This window comes from Larimichthys crocea, chromosome XXIV (assembly GCF_000972845.2).
Source record: "Larimichthys crocea isolate SSNF chromosome XXIV, L_crocea_2.0, whole genome shotgun sequence".
NCBI classification, from domain to species: domain Eukaryota; kingdom Metazoa; phylum Chordata; class Actinopteri; family Sciaenidae; genus Larimichthys; species Larimichthys crocea.
Genome location: NC_040034.1, coordinates 16,783,967 through 16,809,121, shown reverse-complemented (window position 1 = coordinate 16,809,121; position 25,155 = coordinate 16,783,967). Strand labels below are relative to the sequence as shown.

Sequence of the window (25,155 nt, the reverse complement as noted above, 5' to 3'; positions counted from 1 at the left end):
TCAATGCTGAGCTCTTAACTATTGATGGATCTGCCAATATTGTGTTCTGACTGACATCCTCAGGGGATTTCAGGTAAATTACTGCCCCTTAATTACAAAGTAATGACTATAAATTTAGAAATAATGGTGGTCATTATTGTGTCACGTGCAAATGAGAAGAAGGCAACCTCACCAAGAACCTTGTTACAACTGGGGAAACAAAGGAATAGGTAAATGTCATCATCAGTGATTGGATTATAATGAGTGCTAATGTAAAGGTCAGAATGTTTTTAATCTTTAGAGATGAACATAAAGTCATCAATAAAGTCATCTATCTATCTAACACATTTTTCTTCATGGTTCAGCGTGAGACACTACAGCAAATCACACTGAGTAACACTAGCTTCTAAATGGCTAGTATGCTCTGTTAGAAGTGTCTGTCGGATGGATGAATGGCTTTGGTAGCCCCCTACCCTTGACCATCTGACACTCATCCCCACTTCACACAGCGACCAGCGATTGGAGTGGCTTTGAAATTCATGTCTCTTTTTCTCATTTGCTAAAAAACTATTTGTGGTGCAACACTATAGATGCTTTCCTGGTGAGACCAACATCCCTCTCAATGACAGTTGGCTTTTCTTGCCACCTTCCAGTGTGGCAATGTCAGAACAGCTATCAACACTTTAGATTTCCAGCATGGTGGAACAATGCAACCTAAGAATAACCTCTCATCAATAACAAACTTATTACTTCCTTTGTACTTCCATGCCATGCAAAACATTTTGCCCATAATGCCTAGAGAGATAACGCCCCCATCAAGACATCAACTGGCAACACATACAAATAAAAAGCAAAATATAATTTTGACATACAGCTTCTATATACTTTCAGATAGAATATCTTTATATACACTGAAGAGCAGAAGAAAGAAAATAAATGCTTCCTTCAACCTAGGATCCAAGATAAAAGTGTTTCCCTCATCCCAGATGTTCTCCCAACAACTGGATAGCTAAAATGTTTTGTCTGTAAAACTGAATCAGTATTTGCACATTATTCCTATTCGGAAAACTGTTTTAAAAAGTGTTCCCTGTGAAAAATCAAATTTAAACAGCAAATTTCACTGAAAAAAAAAACAAAAAACTAAATGGGCAAAGAACATAGAACATAGCAGGCTAACAAACCAACATCTGTCTGTGTGATGTTTTCAGTTTTATTACCTGTGTAATTGTCATAGTAAACTAAAATATTTGCAAATAAATTGTTAATTAGCTGACTGTTGTTGCCTTTATTTTCCTTTAAACTATAAAAAGACAATCTGGAAGATGTCGTTATAACAGGCCGGTCTGTCCTGTAATGTATGTAATACAGAGGAAATGATGGTGATGTTTGCAATAAGCAAATGATTATTCTGATTGGCTGAAACACGGGGCATGTTCTAATTGCATCAAACATCTCCAAGAGAGATCTCTAATAGCTGTCATTAGCCATGACAGTGCTTTTCAGACAATATGAATAAATACCACTGATGATGATCTTGAAGAGAATGCAACATTAGCAACAAGGATGTACCTGCACTGCAAAAAGGTAACTCATCATATATATATATATATATATTTGAATCTATTTGACAATGATTATAGTTAACTCAGTTTCTGTCTAATTAAATAATTTTAGAATTAAATATGAAGCAGCACAGTCTCAAATAAATTATTGCCGTCATCTGTGCAAATTTAATGTCTGGTTGGATTCTCTTTCAAGTGTAGATCTAGTTAGACAAGAATAGAACAAGTAATACACATTCAAGGTAACACTCAGGACTCCGGGGGCTGCTGGGGATTGTCTGATATGCATGTTAGAGATTGTTGCTGTGTGGTTGCTCCTGCAACTACACAGCAAAAAAAGTCAATAGTTGACATGCAGGGCGCATGCAGTAAGATAGGCGAACATTACGGAAGAAGAAGCTGCTCTTCCTGCAAGAAATATCCTTTCAGTTAGATTCGCCACGCTCTGGTTTCCCGCTGAGAATATAGCTGTTTTATTCTTAATTGTTTGGAAGATGAAAGATGGCTGCTGCTCAGTTATCATTTTAACTACTCTCTTTTTCTGTCTCCCTCACACACTTTCCACTCTCTGCTGTCAAAGCCGCCAGTGCAGTACAGTAGAAAATAAGATGAGGGATAGACAGACCGAGCTTCCCCTGTTTGTGTGTGTGAGACACCACACACAAACGCACACGTAAACCAAAAATGTGCCATTACAAGTTAATGCCATAATATGTTTACCATGCCCTCCCACAATGCTTTGCTCCATAGGCTAAACCCCATGGAGATTCACGTGTGCTGTGTTTTGTGTGTGTATTCTTATGTAAGCATGCAGCCTCCTCCTGCCTCGAGGATGATGATGGAAACAGTTTGTCATCCTCCCACCTCTCTCTCTCTCCCACTCTCTTTCTTCATCCATTCAAATCAAATAAAAGTGACGTTTCCAGGCTAATATAACTCATACACAAATAGCTAATTAGTTGTGAATAACAAACACATGTCACGAATATGTTTAGATTTGTTACAGTCTGCAGAGCTGGAATACTTTGTATGAAATAGGACAACAACCTATCAATATCTTAATGATGTCCGTATAGGCTCCTTCTTCAGAGCACTTCGGCTTATTTGGTGCTGCAACTTGTCCAACATGTTTCCACATTACACATTGGCCTAATCAAAACTATTTTACTATTTCAGATTGAAATCAGCATAACCCAAGGTTCTGAGAGATCACAGAGCTTGTCGTCTATTCTTGAATCAAAATTCTAATGTTATTTATCCGTAGCTACCCCCTTCTGTCTATCCTACATACATGATGTAACAAAACACCTTTTCATTGGTCAATAAGATTCCCAATGCTCACCGTAGACGGAAGAGAATATGCACACTCTGTATATATGTATATATAAATGTCAAAATGATCAAAAGTGGAGATACGTTGCTTTTATTGGATGACAATGATATGTAAATACATATTACAGGTTAATGTTCAATACTTCATTTGAGCATTCTAGTGACTAATCTATCCTTTTTGATATTGTTTATGTTTCAGAGGTAATTCTATGTCAGAACTACATTTTGTGAGCTACAGTGCAGCTAATAATGAAGTTTGATTTCATGACATTTCAAAAGTTTCTTTAAAATTTTATTGACACTTGAAGGGAAACAGTGTCCTGTTCCCATCTCTTTCTCTGTCTCTGTCAGTCTCATGTGATCTTGCTTCACCGACCACTATATTTCAGTCCATTACTGTCACTGTCTGTCTCTCATATATTCTAATATAAAACACCCTGACCTGATTTAGACTGTTCAAATCAAATATTCATTCCCTTTTCCCAATTCATGATACTCCTTTCCATAATTTTTGCACCCTAGAGAGTGCATTACGAAAATAAATCCTCTCCGAGTATCATGTTTCCTCTTTCTTTTAGTATTTTTTTTTTTTTACCTTCTTTCATCTTGTTTATTTTTTACATCAGCTTCTTATATTTTATCACATTTTCGCAATTGACATTTTCTTAACAGCATTGCTTGGGAACTACAGTACATTCTGGTTAAAACATATTCATGTCCATTAGGGCTATCATCTTTTATAATTTGGCTTAGTTTGTTCATAATTGTACACTCGCTGTGTTTCCCCACAGATTTCAAACAGCTTATTAAGTTGAACACACTTAGCATATGTAGCCTATATAGAAAGACCAAAGAAAACAGCCTGTTAGTGTTTGAAGTCATTTACAAATTAACAAACAGTTAAAGAACACATTCATTACTACAAATCCTTTGTGCCATTTACTAATGAAACAGTACCATGTTCAAATTGACAAATTGCCCATCCAATGCAGCCTAAATTTCATTGAGATGAATAAAAACCAATTACAGCCTGCACGGTTTAAATTCAATCTCAATAGTTGTTTTTGCTCTAAAAATGTGTCTAAAGCAATGTATTCAGACTTTGTAGTAATGACTTCAAACATGCAACAATGTAATTGCAAAGTAATAAAGAAAACCACACACAAGCACATAGGATTTGTTTCAATTTCCTCTTCATACGATCTTAGTTAATATATCTTGAGGGTTTGTGACGGTGTGAATGTGTGGGTACATGTGGACGTGTTGTGTGTGTGTGAATAAGGCATGAAGATACACGACAAATTATCTGCATGTGTTTTGTGTATGTGTGAGAAAATTAAAAATCTGCTTAGTACTTCCCCTAAATGTGTAAATGTCAAGGAGAAGAAAGTGTATTTTTAATGACAGGGTAGATTAATGGGATGTTTTCTTGCACAGAAATGGAACATCTCTCACCCTCTTCTTTATGCCTCTGGCAGGGGAATGTATCTTTTGCGCCGTGGCAGTTTGGATGACAGGGTGAAATAAATGGTGTCATTTTATTAACATCAAACACGCCTATACCTCTTAGAGGATGAAAACCAAACTTGTGACTCTAGGAAAGCCCCTCATTGTGTTTCATATTTTACGTATATATACGTTTCATGTTGAGGAAGAAAAAGACAAAAAAGATTTTGCTTGTTCTGTGTAGTGTTACAGCGTTACAACACCTCTTAAGGCATTTTCACACCTCTCTGGTTTGTAGCAGTTCCTTTAACCCTGGAGTGGTGTGTGTGTGTGTGTGTGTGAGCTCTGTAATCACAGTGAGAGGTTTGTCAGTACATTTCCAAGCTAAACCTTGAAGCTTTGTTTGATTTGACGGTGTGAACTGCTGCCACAGCAGAAAACACTGAGGATAATGGGTTAAATAAGCTGTGAACTATTAGTTAATTACACACCCCTTGTTTTTGTTATTGCACCTAATCGCGCCTGTAAATTCCAATATTCCCTCCCCTGGTGTTTTTGAAGCTCAATTATGCACAATATGTGCTCGGTTGTGAAGGTGGGCTTGATTCTCATCTTTCTGTGTGCTTGCAAATTTTTGTCACTGGAGTGTTTTGTTGCTGTCTGCGTTTTTAGCCAATGAAAATGTCCCTCTGATGATGGAGACGATTGCTTTCACAAAACACAGGGAGTTGGTGTATGTGTTTCACAGCTCAAACTGATTTAAAAATTTAGCAGGAACTCTCTTAGTTCCTCTTCTTTTTACATGACCAGACAGAGGATAACCTATTTTCTTGTGCAATTTAAAACTTTTTCCAATTCAGGGTTACCCTCGACTAACCCTTGCCGGAAAATATAGGGTATCAAGGGTAAATGGACCAAACTGGAGGGGACCTGCTTTTGTTAAAATTCATCTTTTTCCATTGATCTTACATGCTTTCACACTGCCTCTATGTTTTGCACCTTTAGGCTCGTAGTCCTGGGTTACTTCTTGTTTCTGTGTTGCTGGAGAGCACAGCGAGTGTTTTTCAAGCAAATGCTGGATGCCAAAATCCAAATCGGCTTTAAAGAAGTGCTGCATTTCAAAAGGGATTCAGTAGATTCATGCTATACTGTAGCAAAGGCTGGAACCTGAGACGAATGCTTCTTTTAAGCAAAACAACTAAAACACAGATGCCTAGCAGACACAAAGCCTGTTAACCTTAAGAGAGCATTGCAGAGGATCACTGCATTGCCCCAGAGCTGTACTTGTGTACTTATGCGTATTACTTACCAGCTGTACATTAAACATGCTGTGTGCATTTACTGCATAGTGTATGGAGCATTACAGCTTAGCATTTTATTGGATATTTGGATGAAGTCCACCACGAGAAAAATGACCTTTATTTATTTATGATTATTTTTAATCCTGTGCCTCTATTTCATCACTATCATCTAGTCTGAAGTAAACAGGGCAGCGTTGTAATGATTGTGTGAATAATTAGCAAGCGAACAGGGCTTTGAGGTACACGCTCGCAAAATCTCTTCAAAGTGTGAGAACATTAGAGACTTAGTAAACAGAAAATCCTTTTCAAGTTGGTTCGATTCCAGGTATCACGCAACACAGATCACCAGAATTACACAACTTCTTACATTTAATTAAATAAACACATTTCCTTTGGAGACTACAGCCTTGCTCGTAACCACTCACACACAACTTTTCTACACAGCCAAATGCAAAAATAAAGCTGAGGACGATGAGAATTGTGTTAATTGTGCAGGTATTCTGTAATAAAGCAAAGTATTTCAAGGATATCTGTTCCAAATTTTATGGCAATTGACCCAGTTGTCAATCAATGTTGGTGGTCCTATAGGACCACCAACATTGATTGACATTGAATGATTGACATTGAATGGCTGGACAAAAGTGGTGAAATAACCTTTATCAAAAGTGACTACCAGAGCAGTCATGAAGATAGGACGTAAGCGATTCATGCAAGTACATGACTTGGGACTTGACTTGCCTTAATTTGACTTGACTTGCCCAAGAAAAAATGACTTCCTTGAGACTTGAACTGACTTAAGTCAGTTCTAGAACCTGTGCTGCCCTCTCGGTGAAGAAGGGACATATCTTCATGTTGTGGACAATGAGTCCGCAGGAGTGTGCTGTCACCATAAATCTAGCAGCACAGTTGTGTCGAGGTTGAGCTTCAGACACTGTGCAAAGATTCATGCTGCCCTCTGGGTTTCAGGCTGGGTGACAGACAAGGTTAGTTGAGCTTGTAGCGTAGAAAAAAAGTATTTTGCATTAATTATCACCCAGCACTCCATTACATACCCTCTTTTGTCTGTAGTGAAGTATAGCTTACATGGTGTAATGCAAGCTGAGATAGCTTCATGCTCTAGATTTTATCTTGGGCCAGTGATGTATAGACTGCTTTACTTTCTAAAAGATGGGTTATGTATTTTAATGGCATCAACTATCCTTGATGCCTCATGAAACAATGAGCTGAGAAATGGTTTCACATCAGATACTCTTCAGCTTCGCTGATGTGTGGACGCGTATGCATTTTGAGCGATAGTGATAGTAATCTTATGGCACAGAAATGGTCTTGTGAACATGATATCTGATACCGGTGATGGATGTACTCCGTCGTGTTTTGAAAAATAGTGCCGTGATGTAATGGTGCAGAAATAGCGTTGTAGGCCAGATATTACACAGCATCACCATGAATCAGGCTCTTAAACTACCACTGTTAGGATCTCACCACCAAGATCTCCTATTACACTTCTTCCTCTCTCTTTCTCTTTTTTTTTCTTCCAAAGCTTCTCTTTCCTTCCCACTCATACACATAATGCGTATGAGTGTGTCAGATCTAGTACTAGATCTAAAATCAATAGTCAAGTGCATGCGGGTCTTGATAACATATACATCTGGTGTACACTTCTGTGTTTGTGTGTGTCCATTAAACATGCACTAGCATTTGTGTATAAGATTTAAGCATGTGTGTGTGTGTGTGTTCATCTGCGTGTTCTCCCATTCCACCGCTATCAGAATGACCTTGGCGGTGATCGTCTCGTATTCCTGGCAGCTCATGTACTCCTATAGATCATCCAGCTGTCTGTATCCGCCTTTCATTGGTTTGATTTCATCCATGAAGTCCAATTCAGTCATGAAGGGGACATAGTGGTGGAGGCGCGGAAGCAGGTTAAGTAAGGATTTCTCAGCCTTGATGCAATCAAAACATGCATGTGCAAATTGACTCGCAAGTCAATACGAGCAAGTGGATTAATCGAAATTGACTTCGCTAAAACGCCTCCGCTGAACAGCAACTGTCCGGTATAATGTGCAGCAACTACAAGGCATGGCGTGTGAAGCGAAGTGCAAGTGTGGATGTACCTGTAGTCAAAGTGACATTCTGCATTGTGGTGTCTTTTATTGGAGCCCTTCCAAAACACAAAAGAGCAGAACTCTAAGGAATGCATTAAAAGATGTTGGTTTTATATACCACACTAGCTGCAGTAGTGATGAGTGTTACTTCCAAAGCCAAATTCGTTTACAGATTAGATTAAAAAAACCTTGTTCATTAGTAGCATGAACACTATGTAGTAATTCCCACCATGTGGGTCTGTGTTTTGAAATAATCCCCAAATTTCACCGGGGCACAGATGCGATGTATTCCACGTATAGCCTCCGGAGCTATACGTGGCTTATCTAGTCAATGTTTCAAACATCGAATAACACCCAGTGCCAGTCATAAAAACATTTAAAAGAGAAACAAATGAACTGCGTAGTATATTTACATGTTTACAAAGTATATTTAGAAGCAAACCAAGAAAATCGACCAAATCTGAGTAACGTTAGCAGCTCTGACCTGCTCTGTATTGCAGATGGGGAAGTTTACACTCCGGCCACCCCATCTAACATTACCTCAGACAGCTTGTTCCATCCAGTGGTCAATCTGTTGGAATGGCAGGTGAATAACACACATGATGGTATCTTATTATGGTAATTATTATGTAATTAATCACCCATGTTTTATATGTATACAATAAAGGGTGTATGTATTTATTTTCCGTTGTGGAGGCAAAATATATTATAAATATTTTAATTTCGGTATTTTACTTCCGTAAAACTGTAATGTAAGCTAAGCAGCTAGACAGGGTTATGGCCTCACTGGTAAGGTTGACATTAAGTGCATATCTAAGACCCCTTTTACAAGATTCTCATTTAACAACTGCTGAAAACATAAAAAAGCCAGCTTGAGTCAGCTGTTTTTAACCAACTAATGGAGCTAACTTTTGCTTAATTGGCACACTAGCCACAGCTGATAAAATCTAGGGTTTGAGTGTTTTTCTAACTGAGGGTGCACATCTCTGTTTTTGAATTATTTCCCAGTGTTTTGCTTCTGTTTGAATGCAAAACACCCATGAGGATGAGAGATGAGTCTGCTTGGGATTTCTTTCTTGTCTGTGTGTCGACATTTGTGATCGATTGCTCATGTGCTCATGTAGGCACATTCAGAGTTTCTGAAGCTTGTTTGTGTGTGTGTGATATGTGTGTGTTTGTCCTTGCAGTGCAGCACACTCAAATTGCACTAATTCGATAAAGAGTAATTGTGATGTATTTAGGCAGATGCTGACCCCTGTTGTTCAAGTGGGTAAACCCATTAGTTTAAACATGAGGTTTACTCCAGTGGACACCCAGAAAAAACAGAGCCAAAGAGTGGACGCGAGAGAGCAGGAAAGGCAGTGGGTTAGTTAAGTGGCTTGGGCATTGGTGCTTTTTTTGTTATGCATTAGATGCTGGTACAAACAACCAAGGTACAAGCTTGAAGGCACAGACGACCATGTAAACTATTAATTCACTCGAGAAAATGAAAAACAGGAGCTAAAAGGTTTTCCAGCAGCAACGGCAATATACTATCACCTCTTTGAATTAAAATCTGTGTACAGAGGGTACAACACATTAGGACTAAATGTGAATAAATGTACTCCCACTTTGTCTTGATCGTCTCAAATCTTTCATTAATGTGTACTGTATTTCAAGCGTATCTCCTATCAGCACTGAGGTTGCACTGATGAATGAAAAACACTAGTAACGTTTCTTGCATTGTTCTTTCGTGTCCTAAATGTTTTGTACTTCACAAACACAGAATATACAACCTTGTTTGGCCTTGTTAGTTGCACACATTATAGATGTAAATAACGGTCAGGAAACAGTGATAACTTACATCCGCTAAGTTCTAGTACTTATTGCTGCAACACGTCCTTGTCACACTGTACCTTGATTGTTTTCCTTTTCTGTAAGTCACTTTAGATAAAAGCTAACATGCTCTGGTGTCATTTTAGTTTGTGTGTGAGCTGATGTTCTCAATCAGGGGTTCAAAGTTCCCTTGTTGTTCTTGGAAATACTAAATTGAGTAATTGCTCTAGAAAGTCCAATCATATCACATGAGTTTGCCTAGTTGTAGGCGTGCACATTGAAATTTCCTGACTTTAACTCTAAGGTGACTTTAACAGCTTCTAATTGGATATTATGATTTCTCAACAGCTGTTTAAATATCTACATTTCCATGACTAGACATATCCATCTGTCGATTTTTTGTATAGGCCTGTGTATGGTTATTTTTTCATGCTGATAAGCAATGTTTTAATGTGTATGTCACATACAAGAAGAGGTTCATGGACATGTATTTGCAATAATACATATGCAATCAACAATCCTACCATATGACATCAAAGGTATATACATCATCTTAATCTTGGTGATTGAAATACAACAGAGTGCATGCTCCGTGTCAAATAAATAATCTCCCATTCCTATATTCTGCCACAGCCAGCAGGAATCTGACAGATGAAGGACAAATCTGCATAAGCTTCCTGTATTTGTTCCACCATCCTAATATCTGTACAGTAATCTAAAAGATGTTGTCAGAGAGAGACTGTTATAAAGCTTAGTACGTGTAACGATCTAATTTTCTATGTCACTTGAATAGTAATATGTTGAAGTAAACAACGTTGCTCTTCCCACAAGAGCCCAGAGCTGTGAGAATGTTGGTGAACACTTCAATGTATGAAGTGTTTTCCTAACTCTGACATGACTAATCTATTTTAACAGCCCGAGTACCATAGTAAACGACCTGACTCCCCTCAACAAAGAGCCCTGTAAACCGCTGGATGACACTTTAGGATGACGGAGTAGTTTCCTACTTTTACTGCCAAATCCACATCATATGCTAAAAACAGTGGTTATGACCAATTGACTTAAAAATACAGTTTGCCTAAGATAGTTAGAAATAAATAGACATGGAAAATGTGCCGTTCAGCTCAGAAAACACTTCCTCTCAATCCTCATCAATAGCTCACCATTGCCATTGTCATGGTGACAGCAGGATAAGTAGACATCTCTCTCCTCAGCAATGTTTTCCAGCTCCTCCTGGGGGATCCCGAGGCATTCCAAGGCCAAAGAATTACCACCTTAATACAGTGGTGGGGTTTGTGTGTCCCTGTGTTGTCGAAGGTAATATCCCCTGGTAGGCTCTCCTAAGGCAAATTGGTCCCAGGGAAAGGGCCAAACTAAGAGCAATTCATAGACCACATATAAATCTGCTGAGAAGGAACTGCAGCACCTCGTCTGCAAAAGGGGCATGGGGCTTAACCATGGAGTCGCCGCCATGTGCAGGCAAAGGCATGGACGTAGGCGAGGCTGCCTCCTGGCATGGCAGACTGAAATGGCAGATAAACCTGATGTACGATGAACTCACTGACGATTCAGAGGATCACCATGTTCATGCGCTTGGAAAATGGGTTTAGATTTCTGATTTTCAAGTTTGGCTGACCATATCGCTATCTGCTGAGAAAATCCAGTGAGCATCTCATCATTTATATTTCATCAGCATCGGTTATTATATTAGCTTACATGAAAATTGCAGTGGAGATCGGACCTCTTCGCTTTTCACACAATCGGTAACCCTAAAGTTAATTGAGGCTTATTGGACACAGATATGTAAATTTGACATTCATGATAGTATTGCCTTGATGAAATCACGTATGATGAAAAACACTTTAATGAAATAATTTTATCTGTAGAAGCTAAAGGCGTAGCCCTTATGTTGACGTCTGTGACCACAGATTAAACCTCAGATTTCAATGTGTAGCATTTACATTCCTCCTGGGCACAGCAACTGGGTTCAGGCTAACGAAATCAAGTAGTTTTACCCTCTGCTTCTAAGGACATAGCAATAGGGTTTAAGAGATTACATGATTTTGTCCTAGACAACACATGTTTATACCGGTCTTAAACCTAAACCCTGGCTAATCTAATGACAGAGGAACAGGCCCCACATATTTAGATCGAAAAATTCCCATATAACTTTTTTTGTAAATAAAACATTGAAAGTTTGTAACTGGAACACAATAAAACGAAATGAACTCATTAGATTTCTTATTTTACACTGCATTGCATATAAAAAACATATAAAACGTATGACCTCATTTGTATCACTAGCTAATTAGATGTGCATTAAGTGTGAAAAAAGATGATCAAGAGCAACAAAAGTCTCCAGAAATCTTCAATCACAACTTCTTGGCAGCTTAAAAAGAGTGTGAATGTGTGAGTCCCTCCTAGCCATTGCTTTTAACTGCCAAGTCGTTCCGTTGGTTATCCCCATGAGATTTGAATGCAGCCTCAGATCAGTTTCAGTATGTGGTGTGTGGGGGGGAGAATCCACTCGAGCTGTCTGGGAAGCCTGTTGTTCATCAGTGAGCAAGCCAGGGGTGAAACTGGCTTTATGGAAGACCTTTGGGGAACTGGGGTGTCAGCGTGGAAGGGGTTTCAAAGAAATGGATAAAGCAGGCTGCACACTTGTGAGGCAGAATCGCATTTTACACACCACTACAAACTTTGTCTTCCTTATCCATAATCCCTTTGGTTAATTCCCCATTCCATTTGATCCCAATGGTCCTACATGTTACCTCAAGCTACACTGACTCAATTGAAATTGAGCTCAATTCCGGTGTAATCTATATGTGTACAACAAGTGACAAGAAGCGTATATCCGTACATTCCAATATAGCTAATGTATAGTTTGCGCGTCACGTATAAGCGTGACAACGCAACACCGGCATTAACTATCCTACCTCATCTCTCCTCGCTAAATGAAATTCGTCCCTCTCCCCCTTTTCCTTTCACAGCTCAGCACTCATTTTAATTAGCTCGCTCTCTGATCTCTCTTTCTTCCTCTTCTCCCTCTCTGATAATTCTCCCTCGTTTCCTTTCCATTTCTCTGTCTCTCTCGCTGACTCGCTCTCATTACAGTCATTTCTCGGTGTAATTAATGAGCTGATATCTGCTTTCGTGTCACAAGGGCCATGAGCCTTCTCCGTCTCTCTCTCTCTCTCTCTCTCTCTCTCTCTCTCTCCCTCCCTCTCTCTCTCTTCCTCTCTTTCCCTCTCTGTGTGGTGTCAGTGCATGTGAGTCATCCGGCACTCTATTTAGCTGCCGCTCTGTCCTCCTGCCCTTTTTTTTCTCTGCACTCAAATAGAGAAGGAAAGAAAAAACAGAGATTGTATGACCTCCGACATCGCAGCAGATTTCAGCTCAGTAATTACACTGAGAAATGAAAGAGATATATGGAGAGAGAGGACCACACATCAAGACTAAAGAAAGGTGAATGACTCCTTAGTCCAGGGTAGTGATTTGATATAATATGAATATGTAACGCTTATATCAATCTGTTTTATCACACTGACTCGATTCAGATAGCAACAGGAAGAGTGTCAATTACTGAAATGGATACTAAATTGACTTCCCAACACGTGTCCTTCTAGTATTCATTGTAATGTACCAGGTTGCAAAGACGAGTCTTCTGATACCCATCACGTTGAACGATGACAGCTACTGTATTTGTCCAGATCAGGTTTTACAGTGTGCAGTTTCACAGTGATTTGTTATGATTGATAAAGAACCACTGGTTACAACCAGGGATCAAAGTAGGATTTGGCAAGTAGGAACCCTAAGAACCAGTATAAACCTATTGACCGAGGTGGCTGTAGGGGGAAAGTCTTCTCACATCTGCTTTACAAAATTTGAGGATTTGCTGATCTTATGTATTTTATATAACCTTTTATTGAATGTCTTGGGGGGTTTAGACTGTTGATCCTACAAAACAAGTAACCTAGAGATGTCTATGAAGCCAGAAACATAATGTAACACTGTCAGACAAGTCAATGCCGTTCCAAAGGGTCCCATCCCACTTCAACTCCTGGTTACAACTTATTTTTATCTGGCTAAAAAATATTGCAATTCACTGCTCTTTCCTGACAAAATTAATCACATAGTCAATTAATTGCAAAATCTTTTCCATCCATCCATCCATCCATCCAGTTTCTGACATTTGTGACATCCCATCTGACATTGTGCGAGAGGCAGGGAACAGCCTGGGTAAGTCACTAGTTCATCACAGGGTTCAAAATCTTTTCATCATTTTTCTTTTCTTTTCTTTTTTTTGATATGATCAAGTGTGAGAAAACCTTAAACTCACACTACCCCAGCCAGTGTATGTGCGTGTGCATATTAATGTGTATGTATTAGTGTGTGCGTGTGTGTCTGTGTGTGTTTGCACTGTGATCCAGTTAATCCTGATTCTCCCATGTCCTTCAGACCCCAATCAAGGTTGTCATTAATGAGCGTTTTCTCTCTCCATGCCTCACCCTGCTCTCTCTCAATCTCTAAACCATCACTAATTAACTACAAGCACTGATGCTTACTAATCATGACTGAATATGTCCGTGTGCACATGCAGGCACATGCATAGCAAAACCATTGAGCTATAAATGACTAATAAACATCTTCTATGGTTTGATTGGCAATACCTACAAGTTGGTGGTGATTCAGCTCAGAGGCTTCCAGGTTCATCTAGACATCACGTCATTAAGATTTTTACCCTTCTCCATACTGCACTTATCTTCCGACCTTCAATATATACACTCAACTAGCCATATATTCCTCTCCATCCAGAGTGGCACACTCTATTTGATATTAATGAAGTGCGGTGGGTGATAAGTACTTTGTTCATCTGGAGTAGCATGAGTGAATAGACTGAAGCTTGCAGGTTTTTCTTGCATTGAAGACATACTGTATGATTGAAGACTGAATCATTCGATTTAGCAAAGAAATTCCTTTGTATCCATTTTCTATTATTCATTCCCAGTATCGATTACACAATATATGCTCAATATTGAAAAAAAAAGTTCAATGTCATTAACTTCTCCCTTACTCTGTTTTGTCTCTGTCTGTCTCATTCCTCAGGCATTGTGTCCAGGAGGGGTGGTAACCATGGAGAGGCTGTTGCTCTGTGTGATGCTGGCAGTTGCTATGGCGGTGCGGGCACAGATCTGCCCGAAGCGCTGCGTATGTCAGATCCTGTCACCCAACCTGGCAACCCTCTGTGCCAAGAAAGGTCTACTGTTTGTACCGCCGAACATTGATAGGCATACAGTGGAGCTGCGGCTGGCTGACAACTTTGTCACAAGGTAACAGTCACATCAATGATACCACTAGTGCTTTACTGCAACTATACTGCAGAAAAAAAGCCCCATTCATTTCAGTGAGACCACTGCTTTGACATGTTTGGGGTAACCCAGGGTTGTCTGGTAAAAAAAATTTAACCAGGCTCAACTTGCCACAACACAACCAGCAACACTATTGCATTGACTAATCTAATACATGGCTACTGTTTTCTGTACATGATCATTTTACCCTGTGTCTTAAATATTGTCTTATTATATTATATTACATTTAAGACACAGATTAAAATGATTCTCGTGGTTCTCTTTTAATCTTCACCGGTTCAACAACAACCCACTTCCAGCTTTTGTTTCTAGCAGATGTTTGTCCTTGTTGGCTTTTCTTGTGAGTTCTAGGTAGCTGAAATTATCAATGCTGAGAAAAAGAAAAACAAACAAACGGACAAAAGACTACATGTGATTGTTTAGTTATGACTTTAATCCAGAATGTGGCTTTGTTTTCTTGGCCAGACCAGCTACCCAATTACAGAGGGTACACCCATTGCAGAAAAAAAACTTGTTTCTGTTATGCAAAAAAAGCAGAGTTTTCTTTGGCCTGACCACTTGCTAATGCTATGCCATTACTCAGGGTTAGGTAACAGACTACAAAAGATTTAGAAAAAATGTGTAATTAGATTAGAGTTTTATTGTCATGGAGAACTTGATTGCATTTTTGATTAAATGTGTGATGATTTGCATCGATTCCTGGCAATCACACCATCACCAGGTGCAATATTTTCAATGTTTGATTTTAAAATAATCTAAGAAAATCAGATTAGATTACATTTTTTACATTACTATTTACTATTTCATTTCAACATAGAATACCTAACAGGGCTAGTCCTACAGTACTTACTCTGTTAGGGGTGCTATTGTTACAATTAATGAGGCTGTCACAATGTAAATCAATGTGACTAGTGGAACTGTAAAAGCAGCAGAAGTCACAACAGTTACTGTTACTTCTAGCACTAAAACTGAGATTACATTATTGTCTGAAGTAGTGACATATTAAGATCCTCCATGCTTTTCTAGTGTTGCGTATCATAAGTGGTGGTGAATGCTTCTTGTCTTCTTAAAATGTTTTGACTGATCTCTGACAGCTGTGTGATTAATTCTTTAAAAAAACTAAAAAAGAATGTGTGTTGAGCTTTTTGCCAGATGAATTAGTCAGAAAATCTCCACCAAGGCAAAGTAAATTACACATTTTCAACTGGAAGATAAAAAAAAAGACATATGTCTATTAAATCATATTTCTACTCTACTGATAATTAGTTATTTAAAAACAACAACAACAAAAAACATAGTGCTGTGTTCATACAACTAAATATTAATAGTTCTTGGAATGTTCAGTCTTAATGTGTGAAAGAAAAGGCACAGATCTAAGATGTCATCCGACAAAAAACCCTGCAGCTTTCCGGCGAAGATGAGTAAGATGCTAGATTTTTGGACAGAGCAGCATCACCCAGGGTGCTTTTTATGGTGATATGAGCCCATTATCCACTGGCGCTAGAATGAAATGAAACTCATTTAGGTAAAAAAAAGAAAAAGGAAAAGCACATTCTTCGAGGCCCCAGAGTAAGTCATAGTCAGTTCATAGTCAGTGGAGCAGCCCAAGGTTGTTTCCTGATGGTGCAGTTTTGCAGTTTAGAGCCTTGGTTCTCCCATTTGTAGCCTGTGGAGAGAGTTGTTCACGCTTACAAATATTGAATGAGCTGTGCAGGATAAAAGGAATACCATATGTGAATTCTATTTTCTTTTAGGAATTTTGCTTTTAAATATTAAACAAATTGTCCCATTCAACACTGCTGAAAGATATGCAACATCGCCTCCTAAAGAATACTTTTACCTTTTTACCAGTAGATTAACTCTGACAGCTTCACTTAATCATACTTCTGTCTTGTTGGAATTGTTGGTGTTACTCAAAGCACAGATCTAGTGTTGGAGAACATAGCATAGATAATATATGTCTGCTTCCTGTCTAATTTAACTCATCTGTGTCCACAGTGTGAAAAGGAAAGATTTTGCAAACATGACACGGCTGGTGGATCTAACATTATCCAGAAACACAATTTCCTACATCACACCTCATGCCTTTGCCGATCTGGAAAACCTCAGAGCTCTACACCTCAACAGGTATGCCTTTTCATGCAGCTGTATATATGTTTGTGAAATCCTCTTGATAGATGTGAGATGTTGTAATTAGTTTCATTAATCTGACTCATGTCTTATCTGCAGTAACCGACTGACGAGGATAGGCAATGATACCTTCAGCGGGATGTCAAAGCTTCACCACCTCATTCTGAACAACAACCAGCTTGTGCTGATCCACCAGGGAGCATTCAATGACCTGCTCGCACTTGAAGAACTGGACCTCAGCTACAATAACCTGGATTCTATTCCTTGGGAGGCCATCCAGGTCAGGATCTCTTTAAACTGCAGCAGCTGTTTGGCTGGAGGTCGTTAAAAAAGCCAATCCCAGGCACAATAAAATGACCATAAAACCTTTTTGGTAATTTATAGGCCATTATGTGGACTATTTCAGGTTATATTGTTATTGATCTTTCCACTTAAGAGGATTTTTCTTTTTAATTTCTAAGCAATTTTTAATGCATTAAACATGTGAGGGCATCAGCCGGATCAGTTTACTAAAATACTTGGGAATTTGAGATGACTGCGTGGTTATAGTCAAGTTTGATGAACAGATGCTGTATAATAATGGATAATATACATGATATCACTGTAATTCAACTTTAACATCTCTCTCATCACCATTGGGGATCAAGGACTGAAGTGAGAGATAAAAAGGACATGAAAAAGTGTCAAAACAGTTTTCCTCCATATGTATGTATGTTCTTAACTTCCTCATTGTACCTCTGTCTGTTTTCCTCTGTGATTCCTGCAGAAAATGATCAGCCTCCATACACTGAGTTTAGACCACAATATGTTGGACTTCATTCCAGAGGGGACGTTTTCCCTCCTCCAGAAGCTCAACCGTCTGGACGTCACCTCTAATAAACTGCAAAAGCTGCCACCGGATCCACTTTTTCAACGAGCCCAGGTCTTTTTCCCAGCTTTGCATTTCAACCAGCCAAAGACCTAAAACACAATCAGGCATTTCATTTATGTGTATAGATTAACTGATGTAAGAAATGTAGTGTATGTAACTAGGAACTGGCAAGATATAATGAGTTTTTCACGTCTCATGGAAGAGTAGAAAACGATTCCATGCTCAGTTTACAGATGAGATGAAAAAATGTGTGCCTTTGGCACTATATGAATTGCATCCAATGGGGCATCTTCTATCTTAGTGACCAATCAAACCATTGTAAATGATTGAATTCATGTTTTTTTTTAACTACAGTATTTACTTGCGATGGTGATTTTTACAATCATTCATTCAATTCTGGGAAGCAGCAGTAAAAGTTGAGGTACATCACCCTTGGCTGCCCAGATGAGAGTGGTTGAATTGAACAGCTCCCAGTGAACATGTTATGGATTTTTTCTTTTTTTTATGTGATCATTGTTTCATCCTACTAGGTACTGGCCACGTCAGGGATCATGACCTCCTCTTCTTTTGCATTGTCATTCGGTGGTAACCCTCTCCACTGTAACTGTGAGCTACTATGGCTGCGAAGGCTGAATAGAGAGGATGACCTGGAGACGTGCGCTTCACCCCAACACCTCTCTGGAAGATACTTCTGGTCCATTCCTGAGGAGGAGTTTCTCTGTGAACCTCCACTCATCACCAGATACTCCCATGAGATGAGGGTGCTTGAAGGGCAGAGAGTTGCACTCAGGTACCCATTGTTTTAATTGAGAAACATAAAAAAAAAAATAGTAGAAACACATGCAATGATTAAAAGTCAACAGTTCCCTCATTGCCCCATTTGACTAACACACAAACACAGACATATGCACACTCTATTTTAATTTCTGTAGTTGTGCATTATGTTTACAAGCCTCTTGGGAATACACAAAATGCCCTACTGTTCAATGAAGCACAAGACAGAGACATCATGCTAAAATTTTAAGGAGGACGAAGTTAAATCAAGGCAACAGCAGGTCTGAGAGATGATGATTACCTCATTTGCATATATATTGGTCACACACTTCCAATCATGATAGATGTTATGTTTTCAAATATGGAATTATGATGAAATTTGGATGCGGGGGGTAAAGTAAATCAGTAAGATGCTATTCTCTTTCCTTTATTGTGCCTTGTCTTCAGCTCCATATATGGGGTTTAGGTAGAGAGTTATCAAAGGGTCAACCAACCACATATCTCTTCTTTCACAGCATCCTTTTAAACGCAATAAAATGCAATAAACCAAGAAACCATAGGAGAGTAAATGGTTGCATTTTTAGTTTTGGACTTACTACCTATTTTATGTGATTATACACTTTGTATTCCTTTAAAATATATATCTTTTGGCTGCTCTCATTTGTCAGTTTTCCCTTCTACAATAGCCTGTAATAATGTTGTAATTTGGAGCTCTCTTTAGTTCATAATAGACATTAGACAACCATGTTTGGAAAATGCGTACAGAGTTTTTTTTTTAGAGAATTATTTTTCATTGCACCTCACTGTAATTACAGAAAATGAGAAGAGTTACAATGACCCCAATCATACTTGTGCCCCTAATTTTGGACTGCTTATAATTTTGATGACTTAAAAGTACTGTTATTGCACCCATTTCAATTCATTCATGGACCTACAAAAGCTCATTATAAGAAATGCACGAGTATGAATAGAGAGAGCAGTTTTTGCTTGAATTACTCAGACCTACATAACTCATTATCCTTTTTGCACAATCAATGTTTTAGTTGTCATAGGGCCTTAATCTCTAGAGCTGTGACTATTAGTTGAGTAGTTTTCTTTTCCTTCTATGACAGTAAACTGAATATGTTTAGTTTTTGGGACCATTGATTGGGAAAAATGATACATGAAATGTTACCCTGGGCTCTGGAAACTTGTGATTCATTACATAGACTAGTTGTTTAATTTATCAGGATTAGTTGCTAGTTTATTTTATTTAAATAATACTGATTACATACAGTATCCAGATCTTTATAGCCAAATGTAAATACCTATCCTGTAACTTTTCAATAACTGAAAGACAACTGAAAGAAATACCTTTCATTTATTTCCTCTTCCCTTGTAAGTACTTTACAAGGGAAGGTAAGTTCTTTGTCCTAGTAGGTAGGCGCTCTTAAGCAATGCTGTGCTTTCACTGTACACTTATCTTGTGTCTTATATCCTCTACTGTACTGGTTTTCTCTCTTTAAAGGTGTAAAGCAAGAGGTGATCCAGAGCCAGCTATTCACTGGATCTCTCCTGAGGGCAAACTAGTATCTAACTCCTCCAGAACATTGGTCTACACCAATGGGACTCTGGACATCCTCATCAGTACTGTGAAAGACACTGGCTCCTTTACCTGCATCTCCTCCAACCCTGCTGGTGAAGCTCACCAGACAGTAGAACTGGTTATTATAAAACTCCCCCACATCTCCAACAACACCAATAACATCCAGGAGCCCGATCCAGGATCATCAGATATTTCCACGTCCCGAGGTGGAGCCAATGGGAGCAACGTGACAAGTGATGTGAAAGGAGGGGTGGATAAAAGGGTGGTGACGGCTGAGGCCACGTCATCGACAGCACTGATCAAGTTCAACTTCCAGAGGAATATTCCCGGCATTAGGATGTTCCAGATACAGTACAATGGCAGCCAAGATGACTCACTGGTTTACAGGTAAGATTGACAGAATCACTGACATCATGTCCATCACATTAGAGTCAGACAGTTTACACAATGGAAACAGAACTGTGATATGGCTAATGTGGAGGTAGAGAATTACCCAAGTCTGAGCTGTAAAGATTAAATTACAGTAGATTAGATGCAATTTTAATGATCCTGTTGGCATCCTATCGCTACAAGGGTGCTATGAGTATGCTATGAGGGCACTGAGAAGTGGGCTACAAGTGCACTACAACGACACTGTAAGGGCACTAAGAGGATGCTAATAGGGCACTATGAGGTGCTACAAGGGTCCAGCAAGGGTGCTACAAGGAAGCAAGGGCCCTACAACAGTGCTACAAGAGTGTTACAAGTGCCCTATAACAGTGCTACAAGAGTGTTACAAGGGCCCTACAGCAGTGGTACAAGAGTGTTACAAGGGCCCTACAACAGTGGTACAAGAGTGTTAAAAAGGGCCCTACAACGGGGTCCTATAATGCTTTGATCCTGTAAATCAATGTGTGGTTGCATTGTTTATGTAATAGCATATGTAGAGACTGTATGTCATTGTTTATTAGATTACACGGACAGATAGTTCATGTCAGGGCAAATTAGACTAACATGGAGATGAGACAGGGGTGGACAGTAAAGATGGCAGACAAACTGCAATGTGAGAAAGTTCATGATCTGCAGTCAAACCTGGCAAAACAACGCAACAACTCACCCTGTGCTGCTGACTCACCAGGACGGCCTTGAACAGGAAGAGCACTGCTAGTCTTTCTTGACTTTTGCCGTTTGTTCAGGATTACACAGATTAGATCGATCTCGCAGGGAATGATTGTTATTTGAGCTAAATATTTACTCCGGTGAAATGGGGAAGAGGGAATTAACAAACACAAAGAGCTTTTGTAGGGAAATCTGACAGTATTATCTGCCTTTCATATCACCACTAATCCCCATACATACTTCATCAGTACGCATTATCATCAAGAGCTGGGTGAGCATTGAGACTGACCGTCTAGGTCATGATCACGACAATGCTCTAGGTTGTTATTAAATTCATCTCAAAGGACTGATTCTTTTATTATGAGCTATGAATTTGTGATCCATGATCTTTTTCAGTCTTTATTTCTCTATGAAGTCACCGGTACGTGATTAACAAACAGTGATCATTCAAAATCTGCTGGTATTATCTGCCTGGCATATTATTTCGAATCTCTGTACATAATTCATCAGCACTTAACCCCATTCAGAGAATGCATCATCGAGAGACGGCGCCGATGGGATTTAAAGCTGTCTGTCTTCCAAAGATGGCGTCATCATTTTTCACATTAAGATAGCTTTTCCTCTCTGATGCTCTCTCTCTTTTTATTCACAATAGCACACCAAAGCTTTTGCACATTTCCTACACAAGACTGTATTTATACTTTTAGCATGAGACTTGTGGGAAAGTATTAATTTGGAGAGCATGACAGCCACAAAAATAAACAGCTTCCTGCGGGGGCACGGAGGAGGAGTGATTTGATAGCCTTTCACCACCACCCTTGATCCTTCCTCAGCCTGTCACGCCACTCAAAGTCTTTCTTTCTCCTCGTCTTTTTCTTTCTTTCTTTCTTTTTTTTTGTTTTTTTCCCCCCCAATATTAAGCGCTGAAGTCATTTGTGTTTCTCTGTGTTATTTTGCAGCCCAATTGTCTTTAGATAGCAGATTGATTTCCATTCAACACCTTCGGCTGGCACAAAGCAGTAACCCATTGATTCTTTTTTTTTTTTTTTTCCATTACCCAAACAGAGAGGAGAAAGACTAGGAACAGAGAGGGAGAAAGATAATACAAAAGAGGGAGAATAGGAAAAGAGGTGTGGAAAACATAGGGGAATGAGGCGAGAGATTAGGATGGAAGAGACTGACAGACAAGGGAGGACTGGTCATATTGTCACAGACATGACACTTACTTTTTAGGTTCAATGAGAGTGTATTGATTTGTCACACATTGACATTTCTGCACTCCCTACCTCCTTAGTATAATGCTCTTCCGTGTGGGTAGGGTTGCTGTATATTTCCATTACAGTGTGAATTCATCCCTCTGTACAAACAGGACAAGTGAGTAAGTTTTTAGAGACATATCCTCCCAGTTATGTTAACCTTGTGGTCATGCAATACCCTGCTCATTGTAATACTTAATTCTGTATTGATCCCTGCAGAGAAACCCCACACACCTCTCCTTCTACAGGGAGGTCATGGTTAGCTGCAGAACAGCCGACACTTGAGGCAGACAGATGTTTACTGATGCACTACTAGTGTTTTAAAGCCTGTCCTGCAGTTTCTTTTGTATTTCTATTCTGGAGGTAGGCCTACTGCACAATCAGTGACAAGAGCAAATGTAAATAATCACTTTCTGAATGTGAGTAATTTCGTAGTGAAGAATGGCTGAACAATGAATTAATTATTTGAAAAGTGGCAATTCTTTGATCACAGCAGTCACATTTTTTGCTTTACAAAATTAACAGTGTCTCAGTGAGCTGTTTGAAAGTTTACATTATCTTTATTCTGTGAGTTGGCTTCTGGTCTGGTTAAGGTTCTATTCAAATTATGTTACCATTTAACATTTGTGTAAGTAAGAATAAATATATGTTCTGAGTTTGTCAGACCAAAGAAGAAAGTGTTATTAACCACACAGCTAAATTTGAATGATTAAAAATACAGACAGGTTTATGGGATTAGGTGTCAAAATCAGGTAAAAATGAGCAGTGTTCTCAGCTCCAGGACTGTGGGGGCGTGTCTGCTGAATGTGATGAAGCCACGCCCACATGTGGGAGCAGTCAAGAAGAAATTTTGAAGCGACTGAAACGTGTCAGATGAGTTCAGAAAATGACATGACTAACTTTGAAACACTATGCTCAGTGTGTCATCGAACTATTTTCCAACATATGTAATGTATTTTGAAAGAAATCTCAGAATTGCCTTTGCACAGACTTTTAAGGCAATGTGAACCTTTAATATTTTGGGCATCCTGTAACTCTTGGAATCCGGTGTTAGCTCAAGAAGTTACAGTGCAAAAATGTAAACCGTGCTGATAACCTTCTGCTAGCTTAAATAGGTGTCATCAGTTCAATATTAAACTGCTGTAAGAAGTGACTTGCCAGGAGTTTGTCATACTGTACCACAACAATGCAGCTGTTATATTAGATTAGATTAGATTAGATTAGATTAGATTGATATCTTTAATTAGCATCCCACCACGGGGAAATGTACTTGTAGTACGCGGCAGAGGAAAGTGTAGCATACACTACAGAATGAGAAAAAAGGACAAAAGGCGAAAAAAGAAAAACACACACACAATAAACAGACAGAAATATCTATAACCTACACAAAAACAGACAGAAATATCTATAACCTACACAATAAACATGAAAAAACAATCAACCTTCAAAACAGACAAGTACTGAGGATAAAAGTGGCATGATATATAAAAAGAGTATTGTAATGTAAAGTGACCATAGTGTAAGAAATATTGCAAAGAAAGTGACCATGATACAAATAATAATATTATTGCAAGAGTAGTGACGATAAAATAAATAATATTAAAAAAGTAAGTGACATAAATAAGTGATATAAATAATGACTGCAAGGTATAAATGAAATAAAATAGAAAACAAATTGCAATGAGACATGAACAGGAGACTACAACATGATCAGGTGGTGCAGGTGTTGTACAGTCTGACAGCAGCAGGGATGAAGGACCTGCTGAGCCTCTCCTTCTTACACCCCACAGTGTCATGTAGGGGGTGAGAGGTGTCGTCCATGATGGATGTCAGCTTAACTAACATCCTCCTCTCACCCACTTCCTCTGTGGAGTCCAAAGGACAGTCCAGGACAGAGCTCGCTCTTCTAATAAGTCTGTTGAGCCTGCTCCTGTCCCTGTCTGTGCTGCCCCCTCTCCAGCAGACCACAGCATAAAAGATGGCTGAGGCCTCCACAGAGTCATAGAAGGTCCTGAGGAGAGCCCTCCACACTCCGAAGGACCACACCCTCCTCAGCAGGTGGAGACGACTCTGGCCCTTCTTGTAAAGTGCGTGGGTGTTAGTCCAGTCCAGTTTATTGTTTAGGTCAGGGGTCTCCAAACTGGTCCACAAAGGGCCGGTGTGGCTGCAGGTTTTCCTTCCAACCAAACAGGCAGCACACCAGACTTGACTCATTTAATCAACTGATCTCAGTCTTCAGATAGTTGATTGGTCAAACTGTGTGCTCTTGGTTGGTTGGAACAAAAACCTGCAGCCACACGGGTCCTTTGTGTAACAGTTTGGAGACCCCTGGTTTTTGTAGCTCTCCACCACCTCTATGTCACCACCTCTTGCTGGTGTTGAGCTGAAGCTGGTTTAGCTCACTCTAGCTGACAAAGTCCCTGATGACCGTCCTGTACTCCAGATCTTTCCCCTCAGAAACACATCCAACGACGGCTGTGTCGTCAGAGAACTTCTGGATGTGGCAGTGGGTGGTGTTGTGGGTGAAGTCCA

The 25,155-nt window shown here is 39.3% G+C and overlaps 1 protein-coding gene across 3 annotated transcripts in view; it reads left to right on the top strand.

Annotated features, from left to right (window-relative positions):
• lrfn5a (leucine rich repeat and fibronectin type III domain containing 5a) overlaps positions 1–25,155 on the top strand; it is a 115,045-nt gene that overhangs the window by 68,586 nt on the left and 21,304 nt on the right. For all 3 annotated transcript variants that reach the window (XM_019273033.2, XM_027275185.1, XM_027275186.1), the window contains 6 exons: positions 14,647–14,870; positions 16,908–17,036; positions 17,139–17,319; positions 17,806–17,961; positions 18,441–18,700; positions 20,192–20,656. In XM_019273033.2, coding sequence (XP_019128578.1) covers positions 14,674–14,870; positions 16,908–17,036; positions 17,139–17,319; positions 17,806–17,961; positions 18,441–18,700; positions 20,192–20,656 — 1,388 coding nt within the window. In that variant the 5' untranslated portion in view covers positions 14,647–14,673. The remainder of the gene's footprint in view (positions 1–14,646; positions 14,871–16,907; positions 17,037–17,138; positions 17,320–17,805; positions 17,962–18,440; positions 18,701–20,191; positions 20,657–25,155) is intronic.